Here is a 21303-nt window from a genome sequence, read left to right on the forward strand (position 1 = left end):
CCCGCAGCGCTGCCCGCCCGCCTCTGATTGGCTGCCGCGGCCGTCACTCATCCGCAGCTCCGCCCTCCCCGCCTGTCCCGGCCAAGGGGCGGGCCGCCCGCTGGCTGATGCAATGGAGGGAGGCGGCGGGCACGTGACGCGGCTTGGGTGAAGCCGAGTAGGAAGGCGCCATTTTAAGGTTGCCCGCAGTGTGCCCTCAAAGGGGGCTCGGGGGCTGCCCTGAGCTCTGATGGAGAGGTGCCCGTAGGGGCTGGGTCCTGTGGCCCCGGGACTTCTGCTGCTCGGTGCAGCCCCGCATGCGATCTTCTGGTCCCATCCCCTCCTGTGGAGGGCACAAGGAGCTTCCCAAGGCTCAACCTAGAAGGTCAAGAGCGTGCAAAGCCTGTGCATGGCTCAGAGGGGGACAAAGTCGAGTTGCTGCTGCTAAAGGGCAGGCTCCTGTGCTTGCCATACTGTACACAATCACAGAGTCACAGCACAGATTGGGTTAAAAGGGACGTTAAAGATCATCTAGTCCAACCCCTGCCATGGTCAGGACACCTCCCACCAGGCCAGGTTGCTCCGAGCCCCATCCAGCCTGGCCTTGGGCACCTCCAGGGATGGGGCAGCCACAGCTCCCCTAGGCAGCCTGTGCCAGTGTCTCACCGCTGTCATCGTGAAGAATTTCTTCCTAATATCTAGCCTGAATCCACACTCGTTTACTTTAGAGCTGTTGCCCTTGTCCTATCACTACACTCCCTGCCAAAGAGTCCCTTCCCAGCTTTCCTCTAGCCCCCTTTAGGTGCTGGAAGGCTGCCGTAAGGTCTCCTCAGAGCCTTTTCTTCTCCACGCTGAACATCCCCAGCTCTCTCAGCCTTTCTTTGTAGGAGAATACCTCCTCTGGACCTGCTCCAACAGGTCCATGTCCTTCTTATGCTGGGGACCGCAGAGGTGGATAAGTCCATGTCATAGCAGGTACCGCTCTGAAGGGACTGTGCCCTTCAGAAAGTCCATGTTGGAGCAGGGTAAGGGTTCACTGCAGTGTTAAACCCTACAGCCTGGTCCAAAGGGGAAATGGGTGGAGACTGTAATGGCTACACTTTTAAACTGTTGTAACCCACAATTTGAGTTGTATGTGTTGTTAGGAAGTACTACAGCAAGAACAACTTTAACCAAGGAAGGACAAGCTTCACAAGAAACAGTGAAAGTGCTGCAGTGACCTGATCTGGGGTGGCTTTGGCATGCAAAAACTCAATGCAACGCACCACCTCACCTGTCCTGAGTCAACACCATAACAGACAGAGGCCAAGTCACAAACTAAACACACTCAGTGTACATGTTATGGACATTTTATAGATGTTTTACAAGGGTGGTCCTCTCCAACCAGCATGGTTCCGCAGGTGTCTTGACAGCATTGTGCTCTTGTAGATTAGTCTCATCTCTTCCCTACAGCATCCCTTCTGGCTGCTCTTGAAGCCCTTCTGGCCCCAAGCTGTGTTTCCTGAACCATGAGCAAGTCTGAACTGCTCTCTTGCTTGGCCTTGGTTGCCATCAGCCACTTCCAAAGGTCACTTGCTGCTTGCTTTCCTCAGCTTTGCTGTCCTGCAGCTGATCCTGGTCCTTCAGCCCTCTTTGCTTGTATCAGCTGTCTCCTTCCCAAGTAGCCTGGAAGGAAAAGAGGAAACTCCAGTCTTGTTGGTTCCTAATGGCAGTTCTGCTCTGGGTGCCACTTTGCTCCTGCTCAGCAGCAGGAGCAGGCAAGTCTGTACAGTGCAATTGCTTGCATGGGTGATGACACCCTCAATAACACCTTCTGCAGTGGGTCTGAGTTAAACGCCAACCAAATCCACACCCAGCAAGCTTATTTATTTCTCCATGGCCACAGACTTCCCACCGAGAGGGAAGGAACCATCACTGCTTTTTCCTCTCCATGCTCTTTTCACTTGAAAGTACATCTTCCAATCTTAGAGCCCCTTTGGCATCTCCCAGTTGCTGGCCCGAATATTTATTTGGCGAGTGCCAGACCTGGAATCACCCACATGTGCAGGGAATAGCCCTGTCCCTCTGCCTGGCTGAGCAGGGCTGGGCAACAGATGTGTGTTTTGGCCACATCCAGATGTGACAGATCCATCCCCACTACTTTCCTCTCCCCACTTAAATTCGGGTTGCTCCAATTCCTCAGCTAAGCACATCCATTTTGGCTGAGACTTTTTACGTGGCGGTTCTTTGTTTCCTTTAGCACGTTACTCACTTCTGCCTTCTGTGTCCCCAGGCTGGTCTGGGCTGCAGGAGCCTTGGCTTTGTGGGCACCTGTTGGTCTGCTAGGCATCCAGCATTGTCCTCCTGTGGACGATGGGTGATGGAGTGAGGACAGGAAGATGGGTGAGGGCTGTGGGCTTGGTGCCCAGCAGCAGGAGGATGGGGCTGCAGGGAGCTGAGGGACTTCTCTGCTGGCTCCTGGGTGAAAACGTGTACAACTTGAGCCTGCTGCAACCTCACTGCTACAAGCAGAGCTCTGCCCTCCCTCTGCACCCAGGCTGGGCTTCAAAAGGTCTTAGATTATCATCCCCAGGTTCAACTGTCCCAAACTCACCTCCCGTATCAGGAGATCACCAGCCACAGCCCAGAGTTGGACCTGCTTGAGTCTCTTCCATTTCTTGGTTGTGTTTCCAATGCTCTTCTGAGCTCTGAGTAGAGGTGACTCTTCAGATTTGGGAGCTAGGGCTTTATTGATGTCAAGTCTTGGGGAGCAGGCAATGCAGTAGACATGTGGCCTTATGATCACTGTTCCCACCCTGGTCCCCCAGCTCTGCCCAAGGCAGGCAGGGTGCCAGGGCTGCTGCTGACACCATCGCTGTCCCCGTGGGTGCCCAAAACCACACCCTGGGCTGTGCCCATGCTCCCATCACGCCAAGGAGGTGGCAATCCCGCTGGGTGCAGCCTGTTTGTCACCACCGTGACAGTCTCACCACCTCGGAGATGGCCGCGCTTCCTCGCAGCGTCCTGGTGACGGGGTCCAACCGGGGCATCGGGCTGGAGCTGGTGAGGCAGCTCGCCGCCAGCCCCCAGCCCCCTCAGCACATCTTCGCCACCTGCCGGGACCCTGATGGTCCAAGAGGGAAGGTCAGTGCACGGGGATGTCCCCAGGCCAGGCCCTTCACCTGATAACTCCCCCAGCAAAAGCAAAGCCACCACGGTCTGCTCTGGCTGGGGTGACCCGTGGATGAGGATGGGATGGGTGGGAATCCGTGGCTGGGACCACAGCGGTGCCACCGGTGACTTCTAAACCCCTGCTCCATCCCTTTGTCTCCAGGCCCTGCGAGAATTATCCGCCCAGCACCCCAGCATCAGACTGGTCCAGCTAGGTACGGTGAAACCTCCCTGCCCATGCTGGGCATGCTCCTGGCCCTCTGCTCACCGTGGGGATGGGAACGGGGACAGCTTTGCCAGACCTTGGTGGTGGTGGCAGCTTGGGAATGCCTGGGAATGTCTGGCAGAGCTCCCCACACGCTGAGCTGTCCTCTGGCTGGGTGCCATCAAACTGGCTTCAGAGGGAGGCAGAGGTGGGTCCAGACCAAGTTTCAAGGGAAAGGCATGAGATCTGTTCTCCAAGGTGCCCCAGTTTGCCTAGCGTTTTGGGTTGGGATGCACAGGTTCACGAACCAAACAGTTCCTGAGTAGCAGGGTTGGGTTGGTGTATCTTTGGAAGTGGCCACGGTCACATTTCCTTTGGTATTGATAAAAGGAGAGAAAAGAAACAGGCTAAAAGGACACATAGGAAATGTGGCCATGCACTGGTGTTAGCATCCCAGGTTGCTGCTCAGGCTTAGAGGCATGCTCCTTTTTGGGATGTCTGCTGGGTTCAGTGACAAACAGACCTGGAGAGGACAAAGACAAAGTGAATTTTTAGCATTTCTTAACAAAGCAGGCACCCCTGAAGTCAGTCTATACTAAAAATATCTGCAACTCTCTCTCTTATAATTGAATAGATTAATGAAGTAGAAAATCTTCTTTGTAATAAAAAATTAGCATCTCCAAAAATACCTGTGAGCCCCAACTGGCATTATGTGATAGGAAAAGCAAACTTACTTTGCTCACCAAAGCATAAAGGGGACACCTCAAGGGGTTGTCCATGGAATGAAAAACCTTTCCAAAAACACACGCACTCCAAAAGACAGGCTATAATGTCCCAAAATAAGCTAAACAAACCAACCAACCAAAACAAACTCTGTCTTAAGGAATGGTTAACTTCAAACTGATAACAGTAGTGATCTTTTCAGAAAGGAAAGAATTTAACTCTAAAACGAGCAAGTCCTGTCACATTCTTTCATTCTCAATTTCTTTCTTTCCCTTTCTAATCCCTTCATTTCTTCCAGCTGAAAGCCGAGGCTTCTGGGTGTGCACATGGCTTGTAGGCACGTTTCAGCTGTGGTGGAGAGGAGTTAAGAGGTTGCCTGAGGGTAATTTGGCTGGTCTAGCAATAGGAACGTGATTGTCCCACATGCCTGACCCCCTTCTCCCTTGGAGCAATGACTTGGCCAGTCCAAACACAGAAATTAATCATTCACCCCAGCCAGTGGGCAATCCCTTGCATGTGGTGGAGTGACAGAGTCCAGAGCTCTGCTCGTTCGTCGCCCAAAACGAAGTCACCAGAAAGTGTGCCGTGAAGTGTCATGAAGCTGATGATACATGAAATGTTCATGCTGAAATGTCCACACCGAAATGTCCGGGCTGTTGTCGTGAATCCCATGGCTGCTTCCCCAGCAGCCCAGCAATGTGTTGGCTGGGGGAAGGCTTTTGGTGCCAGCAGCACCAGCCCCGAGCTGACAGGCACCTGAACATGTTTCAGCTCTCGCTCTGCATCCTCAGCCCAGAAGTCAAAGTCCAAAATCACAAACAGCTCCGAATTCAAGCCAGGTGTTGAGAAAAAGATGCTGGTTTCATAAGGGAATGCTAATCTTCCAAAAATCTATGCTGCCCTGTGGATAATTAACTCCCACACTGCAGCATTTCTCATCAAATCCCACAGACAATTTTCTCATCAAATTCCCCCCACAATGTTCTTATAGCACCTCCCGAAAGGCCTGTGCTGCTGGAGTGAGTCCCAGTCACTCAAATGCTTTAAAAGAAGACTCGAGGTCTTCAACCACCACCATAAATCCACCAAACTGGTTAAAAATGCCAAAAAAAAAGGTGCCCAAGGTGCCCATGCACATGAATATTCATGGAGCTTACGGTCCTGGTGGTGCACTTGTGATATAAAAAAGCAATAGAGATGTTAAATTTTGGTCTAACCTGCCCATTTCAGATGTGTAATGTGTTCATGTGACCCCTTTTAAATGAACAATGGGTGTTTCTGTGGAGAAAGTACTCATCAAGCAATGCAGATCCTGACAAGCAAATCCACAAACTCAAGCAACCAAACACAAACTTAAAAAACACCACCCCTACTGGTTTCATGAAAAAAAGGGGCAAATAAATCTTAGCAGGTTTTCAAAGAGATCCAAACAGGTGCTTATCCCTGTTATAAACATTTCAGGAAAATCAGTAGTTCTGGTTGCTGGAGAGGGCTTGAACCCACAGCCTGGGCTGGAGCATCTGTAGAAGAGGGGAGGCTGAGAATCTGCAAGCAAATGTTGCAAGTCCTAGGAAGTGGTGGTGTGGAAGATCAATTTTAGCACAAATTGTTAAAAAAATAGATAAGATCACTCTAAATGATCTGAGTGGATATCAACCAGGAAAGATCTTTGTGTAATTCAGTAATAAAATGAATCTGTCCCCAATACATTAGCAGCCCCAATGGCCACTGTGCAAATACAGAAGGACACCAAGAGCGTCCTTTATTATTTCTCCAAAAATGCTATCCATCATTTAAAAAACCTGTACACCCAGCTGTGGTTGGCTCCTAGCAGAAATGACACATGAATTACATCTGGGAGCTTCACTGTGCAAGGACCAAGCACCTCTTATAAAATAACCCTTTGGTTATTTTACCAAATATAGTTCTGTCCTTCTTTTTGCCCCGGCAGACACAGTGGACCTGCCCAGCATCCGCAGGGCCGTGCAGGTGGTGGAGTCTTGTCTGGAGGGCCAGGGCTTGAACCTGCTCATCAACAACGCCGGCATCGGCTCGCACGCCACGCTGCAGTCCGTGGACTCGCAGGAGATGCTCGCCGCTTTTGCCACCAACGTGGTCGGGCCCCTCCAGGTCGCCAAGGTATGCGAGGGCTTTTGGGGGTTCTCCTGCACGGGGAGATGCTCTCCTGGGTGGAATGAGCCACGCTGATGGGAGCAGGGCCGTGGCTGGGGGAGCAGAGAGGCTTGAGGAGCAGCATCTCCCATGCTTTGCTCCTCCTGATGGCTCTGGCCTGGCCCATCCTTGGGGCATTTTCCAGCTCCTCCTCCATGGTCTGCAGCCATGGTGTGAGGACTTTCAGGGCAGGCCTGAAACCCTCAAAAGGGTCTGTATTAACAGAGCGCGGGTGTCCTTGTGTCAGGAATTCCTGCCGCTGTTGGAGAAGGCGGCGAAAGGTGCGCAGAAGACAGGGCTGAGCTGCAGCAGGGCCGCGATCGTCAACGTGTCCTCCAAAGTGGGCTCCATCGGGCTGTGCCTTGGGGTGCTGGAGGCCCCCATGTACCCGTACCGTGCCAGCAAGGTGAGGGGCTGGGGGAGGCGCTGGGGACCGTGGAGGGGAGCTCATGGGACCCCCCCACCCGCCCCAGGCCACCCATCCCCAGCCTGGTCCTCCAAGGGTGAGCACGCAGAGCACCAGCCCAGGCTGTGCCCATGCTCCACAGCAGGGCAAAGCCCATTTCCCACCTCCACAGCCCTTCAGCTGCAAAATGTCCCCCTCCCACCCACACGTACCCAGCTCCCTGAGCCCAGTGTGGTGCTGGCATGGCCGTGCCTCTTCCAGGCTGCCCAGAACATGGTGACCAGGTGTCTGGCTGCAGAGCTCAGGGACAAGGGGATCTTGTGCACGGCGATCCATCCCGGCTGGGTGAAGACGGACATGGGGACAGAGCAGGTACTGTGCTGTGCAGGGGAGGGGCAGCGGTGTTGTGTCCTCTGCTGCTCGGTGGAGCTGAAGGCCTGGGGGCAGCTCCGAGGTCTGCCTCCACAAGCACCCTGCCCTGCTCCAGCTGGGAGGAAAGGGCACAGCAGCACCTGTGCACGCTCCAGCCTGGTCAGACCCTGCTGCTCACCATGGGCCATGGCAGTGACACCGATCCTTGTCCTCTTCTGCAGGCACCCATGACGGTGGAGCGCAGTGTGCAGGGCATCCTGGCGGTGCTGGGCAGCCTCTCACAGGAGACCTCCGGCGCCTTCCTCGACTGGGAAGGGAACAGCCTGCCCTGGTGACAGCCAGCTCAGCCCCCCACGTCTCTCCTGCCCACCCATGGACACAGGAAGCAGCTTCTCCCCCTTCCACACTGCACGTGTGGCTGTGCAGCGCCCTGTAGCCCTGCTCTGCCCACACTGACTGTCCTTGCTCCATGCCCTTGGACACCTCAGCCCCTGTGGGGACCCCTTGCTGGCTGGATCCTGTGCCCCTGCCTTGCTTGTGCTGCCCCCCAGAGGGTCATTTCCAGCAGAACACGTGGGTATCCCCAGTATGGGCAGGGGACAGGAGCAGTGGGCACTGACACGCACACAGATGAGTGGGACCACCCGGGAAGGAGCTGCCCTCTCCAGGCTCAGAGTGTGGCAGAGCCTGTTGAGTGCACAGACAGATACGGATGGCAGCACTGCTGCTTTCAGACAAAGGTTTATTGAGGATATGGTGGAGAATGGGAAGCAGCAGAGGGGCTGCTGCCAGGATCTGGGCACGAGGCTGTGCCAGCGTCTCACCAGGGCAATACTTTCCCTTCCCAGTCCAAGAAGGTCCCGGTGTCCTTCTCAGAGAGGGAGGAGATCACCTTCAGCATCCCTCCTACGCTCTCATCTACTGTCAGGGGGGGCTGCAGGGGCAGAGAAAAACATGTAGCTCGGGGTGACAACAACCTCCCATGGAAAACCAGCACAGGGGCTCGGATGGACCCGCTGTGGTAAAGCTCCTACCTTCTTTCCAGCTGCGTTCCCCATGTCCGTCTGTACCCAGCCGGGATGGAGAGCAGCACAGAGGATGCCGTGTTCCCGGTAGCCCAAGGACTGGCACTTGGTGAGCATGTTCAGAGCAGCCTGCAAGGAGACACCGCAGGGATCAGGGTGGGGAGGGGACGCATCAGAGCCCACAGCCGGGGCAGGCAGGGCCAGTTCCCTGCAGCAGCTCTGTCCTATGAAGATCCTCTCAATTAGGTCTGGGACCAGGCACAGGGATGTGCCTTGAGAGGGAACCAGTGACTGACTGGAGCTCAGCCGCAGTGGTGAGAGTTGCAGGGACTGAGGGGAAGGCTGGGAGGTGTGCAAGATCCTTCAGAGGAGAAAACGTCCCGGTTCGTGCCCAGCAGTACCTTGCTGCAGCGATATGAAATAGCTTGTCCGTACTCCCAGCAATAGACGTCCTGAATGGAGCCAGCATAGCTGGACATGTTGATGATGGCTGCCTTGCTGCAGCTCAGCCCCGAGCCTGGGCTCCCCTGGGCAGCCTTCTTCAGCAGGGGCAGGAACACCTGTGAGGAGAGGAGAAGCGGGGGGTCCACACAGAGGCCGTGCAGGGGAGAGGACCAGCTCCTTCTGCAGCAGGCAGCGCCGCCACCAGCACTGCCAGCAGCCGCCTTCCTCTTCCCCCTGCCCCTCAGCACCAGCCCCAGTCGGTTCCACCAGCTTCTTGCTCGGGAGTGCCGGGCCCGTCACCAGCACAAGAGCGGAGCTGGGCCCAGTCCCACCGGCCCTTTCCGACCCCCTGGGAGATCCAAGGGGCAGGGATGTTCCTGGAGCTGTGGTGGGGGCCTCACCTGGCTCAGCAGCAGGGGCCCAATGGTGTTGGTGGCGTACACCTGGGCCATGTCCTCCGGTGTCTTACTGTCAAATGATTTATAGTGTGAAATCCCGGCATTGTTGATGAGGAGGTTGAGACCTGAGTCCTTGAGGCGCTCCCCGACGCTGGCTGCAGCCGCCTTGATGCTGGCGGGATCGGTGACTTCTGCAGAGCCAAGGCGGGGAGGTGAGCAGGGAGCCCAGGCAAGGGACCCTCAGCCTCGGGGCACAGCCTGGGCACCTACCGAGTGGGATGATGACCAGGTTGGGGTGCTTGGAAGCCAAGTTCTGCAGCTCCTGCAAAAGACAGGATGATGTGGGCACAAAGAGGCAGGGCTGGCTGCACAGAGGCTTTGTCCCAGCACTGCCTCACGCCCACTGCCCCGCTCCCCATTGTTTCTGCACCTCCTGCTCCCTCCGTGCACCACCATGGCCATCACCTGCCCCAGCAGCAGAAGCTCCCCGTCTGGCTCCGAGGAGCCCTGGGCACCCCAGGCACAGCTCATCCCATGGCTGTTCTACCCCAGCTTTCTGTGCCCCTGGACTGGGCTCAGGGCTGCAGCCCCATGATGGAGACCCTCACACAATCCTGCCTTGCACCGGGCGCTGCCCTGCCCTGCTGTCCCCCACCGCCACCAGCCTCACCTGTGCTCGCTGTCCCTTGGGGTCCCGGCAGGCTGCAAAGACCCACTCGGGGGGGTTTGGCAGCCCCAGCAGGTGCTGGACTAACCCCAGGCCAATTCCTCGGTTGGCTCCAGTCACCAGAACGGAGCGGACACGAAGCCCTCCCATGCTGCTCTTTCTGCCTCTGCACGGACTCTGAAGGTGCCTTTCAGTCCTCAGTTACCTCGTATTTTCCCATGAGGGCTTGTATCTGCTCTTTGCTTTAAGGCAATATTTGCAGTCCCCCAGCCTCTTGGCTTTTTTCCACAGCCTGGATCCGCCTTTTCTGGTGCTGAGTGACAGAAGTGGTGCCCAGCGTCCTGTCCAGGCAGGGAATGCCCTGGGCTGCGGGTCTGGATAGCCGCTGCTCACTACCAAGCCCTCTGACGCACTCTCTCCTCTGCCCCACTGTCAGCAAGAAAGCTGCCTCCACTCCCAAGGCCACGTCAGCGCAAGCATTCGCTCCGAGTCGCAGGCACTGGGCTGGAGTCACGTTGCTGCTCTTTGTACCCTCCTCTTCTCGGCTCCACCAGAACGTGAGCTGCTTGTTTTCAGGGCCAGAACTACCGCTGTTCCCCCATGGAGGTGCCTCCTCTCTCTTGGGCCACCAGCTTCTGTTCCTCATGGTCAGACAGGCAAGTACGGATGTGTGGACCATGTGCAGCACAAGTTATTGACCTTAATTTGTGCAACACCAAAGCCATGGGCGGGGACAGAGCAGCGAGAAGAGGTGAGTGCCCCTTATCTACTGTAACAGGCTGGAAAACCCAGGAACCCTTCCAGCTCTGACTGGAAACCCTCCCGAGCTGCCCAGAAGAGACCTTTTGCTGAGGGTCTGCTGTACCAACCGGTCTGATGCAGTTTAAGCTGGAAGCGTGAAAAAACAAAATTCACACCCAGCACACAGCAGACACCCAATCCCAGGGTGGTCCCAGTGCTCCTTGGCTTATGTCTGTGCTGGTGAGGCTGACCTGATCGGAGATGATGGATCAAAGTTCTGTCTTCCAAAGACAACATTTGACTGGTCATCACAGGAGCTTTGGGGCCATCCAGAATGTCCCCCAGGACCTCAAGCTGTGCCTAAATTAGTAGATGAGCATCACCAGTGTGTCCACACAGGCTGCTTAACAGCTTGCAGGTGAGAATCTGAATGTAGCACAAGCTCCCCAGGTGTTTTCTGCTGCAGCACTGACCACACCATGCACAGACAGTTTGTAACAGCAGGAGGTGTTCCTGGAGATGCAGAAATGGTCATGTAGGACAGTCTTCTGCACCTATCTAAGATAGTTAGGAGGTGTCTTGTGGATAGTTTAAGGAGATGAAGAACGGCAGATCATGTGTGTGCCACAGCAATCAGGCAGGACTGGCTGGGTGCAAGCTGGGGGAGTCTCCCCTGCCCCAACAGGAGATGATGCTGCATGAGAGACTCCTGTCATCATCTGCACAGCGACCAACCATCCCATTAAGAGATTTGCTTCTGCGTTAACTTCTGTGGAGATCCCAATAAACTAGGCTGCTTGTGTTCTGAAGCCAAACAATTGCTGTCTGCTCCTCTGTGTGGCAGGAATTTGTCATGGCATTTCAGGGACAGACGGTGCACGCTGTACCCAGCCCGGTCCTCACCCCAGCCTCCAGACTGAGGGCCAAAGGAGGCCGACTGGGGCAAGCCATGACCCTCACAGCCCCGAGCAAGGAGGGATTTCAGCCTGGCGAGAGCCCTTCTGTGCCACCAGGCATCTTCTGCGACACTTTGGCTGCAAATGAAAAGCCAAGGGCCTGTGCTCGGCCAGCAAAGGAACCCACCGTACTCTGTTGTGTCAGTGAGGTTCGCAAAGCCCTGCCTGGAGGAGGCGTTTGCTGTCCCCTTGGCTTCTTCCCAGGTGGGCTGTGCTGCCTAACTGCAGGATTTGAGCACCTGTATGGTGTTAACATAAGAGGAGATGGCAAACGGGGAGGACCCTCCAACTGAGCGTTATTGCACCCTGCAACAGGTTCCCCAGGGAAGCAGTCACTGCACCAAGTCTGTTGGAGTTTAAGAAGCATTTGGACTGTGCACTTAGTCACATGGTCTGAATTTTTGGGTGGAACTGTGTGGTGCCAGGAGTTGGACTCAACCCTTATGGGTCCCTTCCAGCTCAGGATACTCTAACTCTACTCTAACTCTACTCTAACTCTACTCTAACTCTACTCTAACTCTACTCTAACTCTACTCTAACTCTACTCTAACTCTACTCTAACTCTACTCTAACTCTACTCTAGAGACTCCTTCCAGCAGGCGAATGCCCATGGAGGACTGGCACTCGGGCAGCTGAGGAACCCCTGGAAGCACAGGAAAACACGGCATTTCAGGTGGGTTATCAGGAAGAGGTTCTTCACCACGAGGCCGTTTGTGCACTGGAACAGGCTCCCCAGGGACGCAGTCACGGCACCGAGCCTGTTGGAGCTTTAAGAAGTGTTTGGACTGTGCTGTTATTTACATGGTCTTAACTTTTGGGTAGACCTGCAGGCCAGGAGCTGGGTAGACCTGCAGGCCAGGAGCTGGACTCCATGATCTTTACGGTTCTTTTCCAACTCGTGAGGCTCCAAGAATCAACGAATTAACTGAAGAACGACCAAACGGCAACCAGCAACGGTCCAACACCAGGAACACACCCGGTACCGGGCCGCTACTGGGACGTGGGACCGACTCCGGGACTCGACTCCGGGGCACGGCTCGGCCCCCCGCAGCCCCGGAGCCTTCTCCCCGCCCGCCCCGAGCCGCTCCGCCCCGGATACTGCGGGGCCCGGCTCCGTTTCTCTTCCTGGGCCGCGGCGGTGTGGGGCGGGCAATGGCGGCGGCCGCTTGCCCTGGCAGGGCTGAGGCGACGCCGGGGGCGAGGTGAGGCGAGGCGGGGAGCGGGGCTGGGGGCTCGGGGCCGGGCCCGGCGGCTCCGTGAGGAGCGGAGCTCGGCTCCTTCCCCGATCCCGACCGCCTCGCGTCGTCCCCTCGCAGGTTCGTGTACGAGAGCAAGAGCCTGTCCGCCCCCAAGGTGTACGTCCTGCAGCCCTGGATCGCCAGCCTGCTGCTCAACTACGAGAAGCGAGACGCCGGCGGGGACCTGCTGGCCGGGCAGGTGCTGCGGGTATGTGCCGAGGGGAAAGCAGCCTGCCCCGGGGTGCTGGATTGGAGCTGGAGGAGCTCCTCTGCACCTCGGTGCTGTCCGGGTTGGGTTCTGCCCCCCTGCATGTGCCCGCTCACAGAGTCCGCAGCCTCCCCTCCTCCTGCTCTGCTTTGCTGGGGGAGCGCGGGCAGCGGGTCTGGAACCCCCTGCTCTACCTGGTGTGAGAAAATCGCAATTTTCTTCACACAGGATCTTCTTCTTTTATCCATGATTGCAAGGGTGGGTGTCCTGCCAACTGGGAGCGCATTATAGCAAACAGATCATAACCTTCTATTCACAAGCTACCCGATGCTCCCCTATACCCTATATGTACAATTTTTCTTTTTTTCAACCCTTTAATTTCCCCCTTTTTCCTTTTTTTCCCCCCATTCTTATGTTTTGAGAACCTCTGATCTTTGTTTTGCTGTTCTCACACTGCTCATCCTGTTTTTCCCAAGCTTCCACCTTATTTTGGCACAGTGAGGCCTTCTACTGCCCACTTACCTACTTAGCATCTCCCCTTATTATGACTACACAACTACCTTGGAATACAGAAAATTAGTTTTCTGCTGCAAAAACACAGCTTAGTTTCTCACACTGGGGCCTGGAGGGACCCCGAGCCGTTCCTCTCCTCCTCCCTCAAGTCCTCCTGCCCCGTGATTCAGGCTGTGGGGCTCCTGGTGGCAGGACCTGCCCCTGTGCAGCCCTTGCAGAGCTTTTGTGCTGAGGTTTTGATGGCTCATCTACCTCAGGTGTCAGGAGAAAGCCGTAACGAGGGAACCTTTGTCGGTCTGCTAGGTGTCATAAATGAAGAAGGAGGGAAACAACCAAGCTGAGTCGGTGCTGCTGACTCCTTTCAGACCTTGGAGGTGTGATGCCCAGGGAGGAAGGGTGAGAGCTGCGTATGGATGTTTGCTCTTGCTCCTCCACCTCACAGCGAGCACTGTGGAGAAAGGCGGGCTGAATTATCATCAGCTGCGGACTCACTAACGTAGTCACATAACTACAAGTTGTGTGAGTAATTTGGTTATGTTAATATGTAGATAGCAGAATTGCTAACTGCTATCCTCTGATGCTTCACAGTCCCCTCTGTGATGTGGCCAGTGGGCTGTGTTTTGGAGAGGTTGGATGAAGATGTGGTGAGATACCCAGCCACACAAATGGACATGAGCTTGGCAAGGGCAGGACATGCAGTTTCTTTCTTGTGCTCAGTTGTGATTATGGTCTGGCTGCTGGAGAGTTGTATCCTTACAGAAGGATGGCAAAAGATGGGTATTGTCTTTTTTTTTTTTTTTTTTTTTTTTTTTAATGGAGGAAGAGATAAGATGGGAGAAAAAAATGACAGCTAGAAGACCCTGTGTTCCTGTTCCTGACCCTGTCTGAAGATGGGGAGGTGGTGAAATCGCTGCAGTTATGCCTAACTTCTTCCTTACCTGTTTTGGACTTGTAGTTTCCAAACCTACACTCCTTATTTTTGTATTTTTTTTTAATTTATTTTTATTTTTTTTTTTCTAACCAGTCCTGTGAGCAGCCCTGTCTCTCCCTGGTGCCAGGGATTGTCAGACTCTTATTGCCAGCACAAGGTCCCAGCTGGCCACAACTGATCTTTCGAGCATGGTGTGCGACACTGCTCTCTGTGCTGGTATTCAGAGTTGCTTCCCTTTGTCTCTTGGCTGGCGGATGATGAGGACAAGAGCATCTTAAATGACACGTGCACATCTTTTGTCAGATGCCAGTGGCATTTGTGCACAGTGTGATGTGCGATTTCATGTCCCCTCTGTGAGTGAAGAACATGAACCAAGCCATAGGTGTGTAACAGGGACTGCAGTGCTTAGGGCAGGCCAGGACTGACCCACAGCTCCCAGCCTGCTAGTCAGGTATGTGTGGGACGTGGAGAAGCTCCTTGCATCCATCAGGGGCTGTGCTGATCGAGTGGGTACATGGCTTAGAATCAGTTCAGGGTTGATACACCAGGACCTTTGTAATTCTGCTCTTTCCCACTGCTCTGTCTCTCCCTTTGCTTTGCTAGAGTGCATGTTGCAGGCCTGCCCAGCTCCTTTTGCTTGAATTCCTGCTGCTGGGTTGGGCAGAAAAATGCTTGGCTGTGCCTTCTCTCCCCCCTTACTGTTGACCACTCTCTCACACGATGCAGCATGTCCCTTATCGTGTCTTGGTGCTGAGCCTGCCCGGTCCCACCGGGGGGCATGGGCGCATACAGCACCCCTTGGCCCTGGGGCAGTCTTTATCATCTGGCTTCACAGGGAATGGTGAACTTCTCTTCTAAAAGCCCATGCTCTCATCCAGGCACTCCTTGTTCACTGGCAAGTCAATGGGTGACGCTTTTTTCCCCCCCCTCCCCAATGTTTTTGATAGGTTTTGAATGACTCGAGTGTTCCAGACCAAGCTGGAGCACTCCAAGATGCTGAACTACAAGTCTCAGATGGGTCCTACTACATCCGAGTGGTCATTACAGCTGAAGCTCTGCGGGCGGAAGAAAAGTGGGTTCTGTCGTGACTCGGCTGTGGCTGGGACAGCAGCTCTCCACAGCTGCTAGTGGGGCTCCTGCCTGGTCTTTTTTCAGGTTTTGTTAAGCCTAATCAATAATGGGGTGGGAAATCAGTGTGAAAGAGGCAGCTGCTGCTAGATGGGGCCAGCTGGAATTCTGGCACTTGGTGCTGCAGTTATGGCTGGCTAGGAAGTGCAGGGATCGATGGCAGAAATGGTGATGCCATATTAACGTGATCAGAAATGACTAAAAAGCCTTTGCAAAAGGAGTTGGAGTGTTAACCATGATATCCTGGGCTGCTCCTTCAGTGCTAGCAGCTTTCCTTGGCTTCTCCATTTGGACATAACCTCTCTGTTTTTCAGCTGGGGCAGTGATAAAAAAGGCAAGGATAAAAAGCAGCTCTCAGCATTGTGCTGCTCTCAGTCCCTGACATTCGTGCTGAGAAATATTCCAGCATGCCCCCCCTGTAGTTGGCATAGCCGTAAGGGGAGCCCCACGATGTGTCTGGGTGGTCTGACTCCATTCTTCATCCCTCCAAGACAGTCCTTTTCTGTTCTTTTTCTAGCACCCACATTCACCTTAAGCTTTCCAGCCTTCTTTGTAGAATTATCGTCTTGCAGAAGTACACGGTGTGTTTCCGGGAGGAGGCCAGGCTGGTGAGTGCTCTGAGGAATGGAAGTAATTTGAGGCTGGAGGGTTGTTAGCAGGACTGGGCTGGGTGCTCGCAGAGGGAGGGAGCAGAGCTGTGGCTGCTCGCCTGTGCCTCACGGGACTCATGTTGTTTACCTCAACAGGAGGACTGCGAGTTTTATCTCACCGCCCATCAGTTCATCGTGCTGCCCATGGAGAGGCAGAGGATGGATTCGTCCAACGGGTACGTCCAAGGTGCAGGCTGGGGCTGGAGCTGCGGGTCGGTGGGGCTTGTGCATCTCCCCAGAGCTGGGGAGCTGGTGTCTGCCACGCAGTGCTGAAGCTGGGAGCCCTTGGCACAGCAGCGTGCACCAGGCTAAGGGATCTGCTGCTGCAACCTGGTTGTGATAGAGATTTTTTGTCTCTTTGACAGAGGAATCTCTGTGTTGGGAGCTCTGAAGGAATGCGTGCATGGGAGTGCCACATCAGTAACTGTCTTCTCTGTTGTTGCAGGAACCACGAGCCCTCTGTGCTGCAGAAGATAAAGGAGCTCTGGCTGTAAGTACAGGGCTGGCGATTGCCAGGGAACACACATAGACACCACGATGAGAGCGTGCAGGCTCTGAATGTGGTTAGAGTGGGCTGGTAAGGGCAGGTACATTGTGGCAGTTCCTCGTTAATCTGTGGGACTTGCTGCCCTGAGATGTGACAGAGCTGAGCAGAGAGTACAAAACGAGTCACTATCACGGGTAAGAGCCTGCTGACACTGATTCCAACCCCAGCCTCTTAAATGGCAGAGCTGGAAGAAAACACCTCTGGGGAATGTGTTCCTACCAGCCTGGGGCAGCATGCCTGGGCGCACATTTGTTCTTCTCTCTCACCTCTCCTAGGAAGCCCCAGTTCTGGAGATCCGGAGGGGTCTCCACTGGTCTGTCCTCAGGAATGAGGCCCCTTCCTGGGTATTAGAGGGATACTGAGAGGAGCCTGGGGCTGGATCTGGCACCAGCAGGGAATCCACTAGTTCCACGAGCCTTTTCTCCCAGGACAGAGTGCTCAGTCTGTAACGCCCTGCAGCAGAGAGCTGCGAAGGGCTGCTGGCTTGCATGTGCCTTGGTCCTAACCCTTTCTCTTATCCTTGGTTATTGCAGGAGGAGTGCCTCTCTGGGGACTGCTCCCAGCTCAGGTAAGCAGTTGTGGGGGGCACACAGTGCCGTGGCTGCCTGCTGGGGGCTCATGGCCCTTCTGAGCATGGTCTGTGTTAAGCAGATCTAGCACAAACACAACCAAATGTGCCAGTGAGCTGAATGACCGGGCACTGCGCCTGCCTCAGCCTGGCTCTGCTGGCAGACTTGAGCCTGCTCTTGCCCCAGAGGTCAGGGAGGGCCTGCCCCTGGCTGCCCAGATAGCAAGAAGCAGCATTGTGTGTGTTTCTTACAGGAGTCAGGATCAGTCCCACACACCCAGGGCACTAGCACAGTTTGTGCCAGAGCTCTGCTTCAGGGGCTGCAGCGTGAAGGGCTCCTCGAGTTCCCCTCTGCCCCTTCTGTTCAGGAAGGTGCCTGCATGTGTGAGCTGAGTCTAGCTCCAAACACACCTTTGTATTTCCCGTGGTCCTGGTGGGGTTGTCTGACCAGAAGCAGTGGTGGTGTCTTTGTCCTATCTGCTTCTGAAATGGCTGCCTGATGTAATCCTTGTAGTATGTTGGGAAGGTATCTGAGGACCTCTGTGGTATGGGGAGAAAAAATGCAGGACATGCAGTTTTGTGTTCCCATGGGTTTCATCGCACCTGGCAGTCACGCAACAGAAAGTTGCATTTGCAAATGAGGCTTGCCTGAACTGAGGTGTCCCTTCCACTAACACATGTGTTGTTCTTGCTTCAGACCCATCCATCTCACAGCTGATTGATGTGATAGGACAGAACCAGCTTGAGACTTTGAAGGAAAGTGCTGAGGAATGCTTGGATTTACAGGTGTCCAAAGAGACAGAGAAGGACGAGCTTCCCGTGACCCAGTGGGAGGCAGAACTCAAGAAAGAGGTCAGTCCAGCTGCTGCAAAGTTCCTGGTGTGGACGGAGCTCTCTCTGTGACCGTCTGGGGCAGGGCTGTGACAGCTCGTGGTGGGGATCCTGCTCTGGAGGGGTGGGAGAAGGAAGGGGAAGAGCAGTGGGCGGATCCAGAGGTTTGCTGGAGGGCGAGATGGTGTTCGGCTGCCAGCTGTGGGTGAGCTCCTGTAGCTTGAGTGAGACTGAACAGCAAAAAACAAGTAACGTTTCTCATTTCAGCCACCTGAGGACACCTTCACGGTCCCAGCCAAAGTCCTGGTAATCCCTCCTGAGGAGGAGGTGGTTGATGGCGATGCTTCCAAGGCAGGTGAGTGCTGTGGCTTCGTTTGGAGGGTAGGCAGGTCAGCAGTTCAAAACCCAGTCAGGTGAAATAAGGGACTTGTTCATGGTTATGGACTGAGCACAACAGTTGGACACCTAGAAGGTGGAATTTTGAAAGCTGCAGGCCCCAGGATTGCAGAACACCCTGAGAAGTTTGTAGTTCTCTAGGTCCTGAGCCTGCTTGGCACCTTCCTTTTCTCGCTATCCCATTCCTCACACAGCTGAGGTGCTGGAAGTGCTGCCAGGTGCCTAAGATCTCTCTGGGAAGGGGAGGAGAATTCCTTTGCTCTGGCTGTGCAGCGTGCTGGTGTGTGAGCAGCAGTGTTCCTTTCATTGCAGATGATGTACGTGGAGCATCTCCTGAGAAGGACAACTATGACAGGACAGTGCCAGATGACCAGACTGGCATCTCCCAGCCCAGCTGTGAGTAGTGGGACACGTAGATCCCATCCAACCTCTTCATATTTTCCTCTGAAGTCTGCTCAGCCCCTTCTGCCCTTGCATTTGAGCAGAGGAGGTACCAGCAGGGCCAGGTCTCTGGAAGACCAGGACTCCCAGCACTGAGTGAGCAGGGAGCAGTCCCATTCCTGCATCCTGTCCTGCCTGCTCTCTGGGCACTATCTCCACTGCCTGGATGAGGTCTTGGTCTGCACAAGCTCAGAATTATTTTCAGTTGTTGCAGGGTTGGGAGTAGACAACAGCTTTCTTGGTTCTGCACTGAGAAATCGCTCACCAAAATCACTTTTCTGCAGCTGCAGAGTCAACGGTGGTGTCAGGGAGCTTAGATCCATCGCTGGACAATCCTTGGAACATGCTTCCCACGATGTCTTTGACTCTGACCTCTTCAGAAGGTGAGTCTCCGTGCTGTGTGGAGCACACACGCTTTGCTGGGAGCAGACAGTCCCTCTCCTGTCGCTGCATGAATGCACGGCTCCTCCTTGGCTCTGCCTTTCTTTCCCCTGGCCAGAAAGTAGTGCTGTGCCTATCTGGTGTCCGCAGTGGTCCCATTTCCCTCTACCTGCCTCATTGCAGCTCTGATGCTCGCCTCCCCTGTCTCATGTACTGGGTGTTACCACCAGCAGCGTGCCCCTTGCCAACATGACAGTTTTTTGTTTGTTTTTTTTTTTTCTCATTTACCAGAGCAGTCCTTTCAGAACAGCTCTCCACGCAGGCCGCAGGACCAGCAGGACGTGGCTGCTGACAGCAACACCCCTGACCTGCTGGAATCGTGTGGCCGCGACTCTCCCCAGGGCCTGCTGCAGGCTGCCCCTGCGCAGGCTTCATCTCCCTCGCTGCTCTCCTCGTATGGCAGCATCAGTCCTGTGAACGCTGGCACCACCTGGGCAACATCAGCTGCAGAGGCAGCCTCCAGCTCCCCCTGTGCTGCTCGAGGCCCGCTGGTTTTGGAGGACTCCCAGGCCAAGCTGCCAGCTCTCTCTCCAACATTTCCCGTCCTGCCCAGCAACCCCCCGGTGTCCCACACCAAAGGGGTGCCTCACCAGGAGCAGGCAGACTCCAGCGGCACAGCTTTCTCTCCAGACATGCTGAAACATCACCTGGCTCACGCCAGGACCCAGGGAGGAGAAACCCCAAAGGAGAGCAGGAAGGCCAAGGGTGCCAAGAGGAAGCAGGTGGTGGGAGGTGGCCCGGAGCTGCCTGAGGGGTGGAGGTCCCTCGGTGGACTGCAGCAGAAGCAGCCTCGATGCGGTGCCTTTGGGGGCATGGGGAGAGAGGTGCGCAGGAAGCTGGAGTCCACGAGCACAGAGGGAAAGAAGAAGATCAGAAGGGAGGAGCACAGGCCACAATGCAGAGAGGAGTCCCCAGAGGAGGAGGAGGAGGAGGAAGAGGAGGCAGCCTCAGCGAGCGGCCCCAGCTCCACGCTGGAGCAGCACAGAGTTCTGCAGCCGGTAAAGATGAAGTAGCGGGTGCCTGGCTCTGTGGGAGACGGGCGGCTGAAAGCAGGCTCAGCACAGCCCTCCTGGCTCCTGGCAGAGCTGCGGGATGTGGGGAGGACCCCTGGCACCAGGGGCACTGGGTGAAGGGAGCTGGGTGGGACCCAGCCCTCGCTGGAGCCTCTCCCAGGTGAAATAAGAGTGGAAGGTTCAGGAGCTGAGGGAGGAAGGGAGGGACAGGAGCGTTTCTGTAGGCGCACCAAGCTCACTGTCCTCTTTGCTTCTGCAGTACGTGAGGGACAGGCCGCTCCAGTACAAATACAAGGCCCCAAGCCCTGAGCTCTGCCAGCAGATACGATCTGTCAGGTCAGTGCAGCGACGGACCCTGCCCTCTCACAGCCCTGAGCCCTGTGGCCACTGCTGTCACCCTTAAAAGCCCGCTAGCCCCGTGGCACCTGGGCACTCCACCTTGCAGCCCAGGGGGTCCCTCTGGCCTTTCCAACTTCCCTGCATCAGGTCCTGAGCTTGTCCCACCCCCCTGCAAGCCCATCTGGGCACCGTTGTGTGTTCCCAGCTGGGTTCCCTTCTCATCCTGGCTCCCGTTTTGGTTTTGCAGGATCTCCAAGGCGATGCTGAAGTGGGCGTGCTGGATTCTCACAGACAGGGACGTGGATGCCTGAGCCGAGACCACCTGGAGCCCAAGTGCGCTCTGAGCGGCCTCTTGTCTCATTTCTTGATCAGTTCAGCAAACTGCGTGGGAAGAGCAGGTGGGGGGGCGGGTGAGGGGACCAAGACCCCTGTCCCTAAGGGGGGGACTGGCCTGGATTCAGAGACCCTGGCTCCAGCGCTGCCAGGGAGATGACCTGCTGGAGTCCAGCACCCCCAGCCCAAGGAGGGGGAAGGCATCTGTTCAGGGATGCCAGAGCGCATGAGCTGGGCTCACTCCCACCTCAGTACCACGCTGTTCCTGTGATGTTCCTATCACAGCTTGGAGCAAACAGCCTGGCCTGGCACACAGGAACGCGAGGGGACCTATTCTCCCTCTACCATGGGCAGATACGGCTACAAAGCCCTGGCACCTGCTCCCTGTCCTGAAGCCAGTTCAGCAGTTTGGACATGTTATCGATAGGTTTTGATAGGGCTCTGCACAGTTTGTTTAAAAAATAGCCTGCGAGGTTATGCTGTAGAAA

At 55.4% G+C, this 21303-nt stretch overlaps 3 protein-coding genes across 3 annotated transcripts; 2 read left to right on the forward strand and 1 right to left on the reverse strand.

Moving 5' to 3' along the window:
- Positions 1 to 2871: 2871 nt before the first annotated feature.
- LOC309882634 (C-signal-like) lies at positions 2872 to 7342 on the forward strand (the record flags this gene model as incomplete). Its single annotated transcript, XM_082769899.1, has 6 exons — positions 2872 to 3102; positions 3293 to 3344; positions 6009 to 6196; positions 6477 to 6635; positions 6897 to 7007; positions 7229 to 7342. The coding sequence occupies exons 1-6, from the start codon at positions 2959 to 2961 to the stop codon at positions 7340 to 7342; spliced, it is 768 nt and encodes a 255-aa protein (XP_082626025.1). The 5' UTR covers positions 2872 to 2958.
- A 396-nt stretch (positions 7343 to 7738) lies between these two features.
- LOC309882627 (C-signal-like) lies at positions 7739 to 10407 on the reverse strand. The gene is made up of 6 exons (XM_082769889.1): positions 9545 to 10407; positions 9145 to 9196; positions 8878 to 9065; positions 8434 to 8592; positions 8042 to 8161; positions 7739 to 7941 (listed from the first exon to the last, which is right to left on the reverse strand). Exons 1-6 carry the CDS (start codon positions 9689 to 9691, stop codon positions 7828 to 7830), a joined length of 780 nt encoding a protein of 259 aa, XP_082626015.1. The 5' UTR covers positions 9692 to 10407; the 3' UTR covers positions 7739 to 7827.
- A 1902-nt stretch (positions 10408 to 12309) lies between these two features.
- Positions 12310 to 21302, forward strand: ACD (ACD shelterin complex subunit and telomerase recruitment factor). The gene is made up of 14 exons (XM_082769876.1): positions 12310 to 12440; positions 12555 to 12684; positions 15076 to 15200; positions 15774 to 15864; positions 16003 to 16082; positions 16352 to 16396; positions 16987 to 17021; positions 17719 to 17873; positions 18120 to 18207; positions 18561 to 18644; positions 18974 to 19072; positions 19362 to 20128; positions 20403 to 20479; positions 20730 to 21302. Exons 1-14 carry the CDS (start codon positions 12391 to 12393, stop codon positions 20791 to 20793), a joined length of 1890 nt encoding a protein of 629 aa, XP_082626002.1. The 5' UTR covers positions 12310 to 12390; the 3' UTR covers positions 20794 to 21302.
- The last annotated feature ends 1 nt before the right edge of the window (position 21303 follows it).

This window comes from Aythya marila, assembly GCF_965140915.1.
Source record: "Aythya marila genome assembly, chromosome: 12".
Classification (NCBI taxonomy): domain Eukaryota; kingdom Metazoa; phylum Chordata; class Aves; order Anseriformes; family Anatidae; genus Aythya; species Aythya marila.

Bases quoted from the DNA above. Each gene is read 5' to 3' on its own strand.
- LOC309882627 (XM_082769889.1), bottom strand. From the start codon at position 9,691: ATGGGAGGGCTTCGTGTCCGCTCCGTTCTGGTGACTGGAGCCAACCGA. The intron at 9,066-9,144 runs GTAGGTGCCCAG...TTGGCTCTGCAG, and splicing joins CCTGGTCATCATCCCACTCG to AAGTCACCGATCCCGCCAGC. The intron at 8,162-8,433 runs GTACTGCTGGGC...GTCTCCTTGCAG, and splicing joins TTTCATATCGCTGCAGCAAG to GCTGCTCTGAACATGCTCAC.
- ACD (XM_082769876.1), top strand. From the start codon at position 12,391: ATGGCGGCGGCCGCTTGCCCTGGCAGGGCTGAGGCGACGCCGGGGGCG. The intron at 12,685-15,075 runs GTATGTGCCGAG...TGTTTTTGATAG, and splicing joins TGGCCGGGCAGGTGCTGCGG to GTTTTGAATGACTCGAGTGT. The intron at 15,865-16,002 runs GTGAGTGCTCTG...TTACCTCAACAG, and splicing joins TCCGGGAGGAGGCCAGGCTG to GAGGACTGCGAGTTTTATCT.